At 40.6% G+C, this 3,803-nt stretch overlaps 1 protein-coding gene across 1 annotated transcript in view; it reads left to right on the forward strand.

Annotated features, from left to right (window-relative positions):
• The first annotated feature begins 425 nt into the window (after nucleotides 1-425).
• The window catches only part of LOC138971030 (uncharacterized), a 28,480-nt gene continuing 25,102 nt past the window's right edge, over nucleotides 426-3,803 (forward strand). The window contains exon 1 of the mRNA XM_070343633.1: nucleotides 426-2,806. Within this exon, the coding sequence (XP_070199734.1) occupies nucleotides 2,724-2,806 (83 nt within the window). The 5' untranslated portion in view covers nucleotides 426-2,723. The remainder of the gene's footprint in view (nucleotides 2,807-3,803) is intronic.

The following is a 3,803-nucleotide window of genomic DNA, read 5'->3' on the forward strand; positions in this document are numbered from 1 at the left end:
ATGAAGTAGCCTAGGCAGGGTGTTGATGTCTGACACGTGTCATCGTAATAAGATATGTTTTATTTAAGCCTAGACAGATCTGTAGTGGTGCAAGACATCGCTTACACGGGCAGCAAAGTAACGTTTCATCTAATGGTATTGCACTTGAGTCATCATTTTCTTTTCTACTTCACAGATCACAGAGTGAAACGCATAATCCTGCTCGTGTAATTACTTGCACCACCAGGGATCTGTGCAAGTGTTTGTCATAGAGTGAGGGCATCCTTCCACTTGGACACATTCCAACAATCAACAGTGTGTCTGCTTCCTGCGCTGTGAAGGGAGTTTGTTCTATAATCTGATGTCCATAACTGTCAATTACGAAATAACCTATTAGTAAGAAAAGCAAAATGCTCATACGACGTACCTTCGAAATAAGTTACATATGTTCTGCGCGAACTTAGAATCCGGTTTCATTCTAGAATGGACCGGGTCCAGGTTGGAATTCTAACCCTGCGCAAGTACAGGGGTGCCATTCTAGAATGAAACCCTTGAATAAAGGGGGCCGTAATGTTTGTAGGTAAGACAGAGTTGTCTTCCCTTGAATTATCTCCACCTGCACCTTTCCTTTGATAAAATGGGGCTGATTTGTCTACCCCTGAAAAAAATCCTTTGGCGATCTTGCGATGTCATGTCATGTCAAGAAAGTTGACACTCCTGAGTACGCAATAAACAAAGGCAGACCATAGCAAGGGGGACTACCAGGGCGGTAATGTTTGCAGGGCAGTTGTTTTTGTGATGAGAGCCGGTTGCGGCCGCTTGCAATGTCAGCGCTGTCTCCCTCTCGGAAATGTCCGGTTTTTTGACAATTTTTTTGACAGACAGACAGACAGACGGTCAGACCGACTAACCGACAGACAGACCAACAGAAGGACAGAGTGAGTTATAGAGCTGTTGTCACAGGTTTAAAAAAAAAGTTGACATTATATCTTCACAATTCAGAAGACCAACTTCATGTATATGAATAAGATTAAAAGTTACAAGCGAGATCGGCAAAACACTGTCAGTCCGGAAATTTCCGTTCGTAGCGATCAGTGCTGAGTGTCTCAGTCTCAAAATCGTAATCACTTTCAGAACATCACAATCCCAATTCACGATGTCTTTGAGTAAAGTGCAAAAAAACGGAGAAAAAAAAACCCAACCAAACACACAAAAAACAAAAACAAACAGAAAATCCACATTTGTGGCTTTGGCTGTGTGATAGTCTAACTGAAATGACTATTCCAACTTGGACCCAAATTCCAACCTTGCGCACGGCCGATTCTAGAATGGACCAGCAACAAGGGTTTCATTCTAGAATGGCACCCCTGTACTTGCGTAGGGTTAGAATTCCAACCTGGACCCGGTCCATTCTAGAATGAAACCGGATTCTAAGTTCGCGCAGAACACATACATCAGAGCAAATCATGTGCTGTTCTAGCTAGTTCCCGGAACATGTTTAGAAAACAAGAATTCTTCTTTTTGACACAAACTCTACCTCACTGAAACGGAAGTACGGAAGCCTGTCAGAGTTATTGTTATTGAATCTGTTGACAATCTCCTTCCTGCTTTTCTGCTTGCGATTGCAAAAAGACCTTAATGATTCTCTTCTCTTAACATACTACTTTCAGTTCACTTACCTGCTTGGTTCACAAGAAATGTGTTTCTGTATTGCTATCCTATCACTGTATTACTCTGTTCCAATGTTATCCTTTTACATACATTTTTGTGGGGTTTTTGGTTTTATTTTTTGTTTTTGCTTTTGTTGTGGTTGGGGTGTTGTTGGGTGGTTGTTTTGGTTGGGTTTTTTTTTGGGGAAGGGGAAATTTTGCTTGTTGGATACAGAGCCAACAACAAAAAGCGGTGTTTCGAATTGACTGACGTAGCCCCGCGATCGACGATATCTATTTGCATGAAACAATCGTCTTGGTATTTTCGCCGGTATTTTGCTCTGTCTTTAATATTTGCATAATTATGAATGCAGAGACTAGTTGAGCGTAATTTAATTAACCTCCCTGGAAGATGTTCAATGAGTATATTGCTGGTGTTCATCGAGAATTGTACACCGGTAATCTGATCAGTCACAGAACATGTTACATTCTAAACCCATCTTGGTGAAGTACAATAATCAATAATCCCAGATGAGGGTCACATGCTAGCGAATAATAGAAGCTGTGTAAAACAAAAGTCTACTTCTGAAATAGAAAAACTCAGCAGTGAGTAAAATGATATTATTTCCACTAGGTTACTCATAACTGCTGGATAATTAATACTTGTGCAATTAAACTAAGTGTTTGCACAAATATATGCTCTCTAAAGTGCAATGGTTAATGGGCGTCGATACGAGGTTATCAGAAGAGGGAAGAACCAAGAACACTTCATCTTTATTATTATTTGTTCTTCGTCTGTCTGCACTTGTCTTTACTGCAGGATAATGCATCTTCAATTAAACTAAGTGTATGCAAATATATGAATTTCTTTTTAGTGCAATGGTTTTTGGACGATGATACGAGGTTATCAGGCAATCACAAGAGGGAAACAGCCAAGAACACTTAATCTTTTTTATTATTTGTTTTTTGTATGTCTGCACTTGTCGTCTGGTTCGGAGACACTGAGCACCTGTTAATTTGTTGGCTGATGCATGATTATAACGATATTATAATTCTATTTTTCAGCTGTCAATTTCTCTGTGTTTTGCTTCCAAAATGAGGTCCCGGTCAAGCTCGTACTGTCTTGCGCTGTTCCTGTTTATTCCTAGCATAGCGACCCAGACCTGTTCTGAGCCACGGTAAGCTAGATGATCCAGTGTATTGGACTTATCGAACCTACTGAATTATAGAGAGAGAGAGCGGGGGTAAAAGAGAGAGAGAGACAGAGACAGAGAAACAGAGAGGAACAGAGAGAAACAGAGACAGACAGACAGACAGACAGACAAAGACAGAGACAGACTCAGAGAGACAGAGAGAGACAGAGAGACAGACAGACAGAGAGAGAGAGATAGAAAGAGAGAGATATAGAAAGAGAGAAAGAAAGAGGGAGAGAGAGAGAGAGGGAGAGAGAGAGAGAAAGAGAGAGAGAAAGAGAGAGAGTGAGAGAGAGGGAGAAAGAGAGAGAAAGAGGGAGAGAGAGAGAAAGAGGGAGAGAGAGAGAGAGAGAGAGAGAGAGAGAGAGAGAGAGAGAGAGAGAGAGAGAGAGAGAGAGAGAGAGAGAGAGAGAGAGAGAGAACTCGAACTCGAAAACGTTATTACCGAGGGATGACAGCATTAGGTCCAAATTGTCCTTTCTTACAGCTAGTCCCTACTTTAATACACACATGAAACGAAGAACAAGTATGAAGAATAAGAAATAGAAATCAAATAAAACACAATCATGTAGGGAAAAGTATTAAAACAAAATTAAAAAAAAAAGTGTGCTTGTTAATTATGGAAGCATACTATACACTCTTTCACGCATCCTCACACACACACTCGCACAAATTGTACACCGACTTAGACGCAAGTTAGTTAGTTAGTTAGTTAGTTCTTGCTTTTTGGGTCCAGCGGACCATACAGGCCAAATCAGGAAGAGAAGTCGCAAGAGAAGTGCTTTCGGAGCTGTCTTTTAAAAGAAGATAATGACAGACATGACTTGATATCTACAGGTAGTGAATTCCAAAGGAATGCACCAGAATAGGAAAAACGAGTTTTAAACAAATCGAAGCGGGGCCTTGGCAAGACAAGGTTATTTCGAGTGTTTGAATGATATGACGGAGATGATTTGAAGAGTTGTATAAGATATGTCCTGAT

Source organism: Littorina saxatilis, linkage group LG7 (assembly GCF_037325665.1).
Source record: "Littorina saxatilis isolate snail1 linkage group LG7, US_GU_Lsax_2.0, whole genome shotgun sequence".
NCBI classification, from domain to species: domain Eukaryota; kingdom Metazoa; phylum Mollusca; class Gastropoda; order Littorinimorpha; family Littorinidae; genus Littorina; species Littorina saxatilis.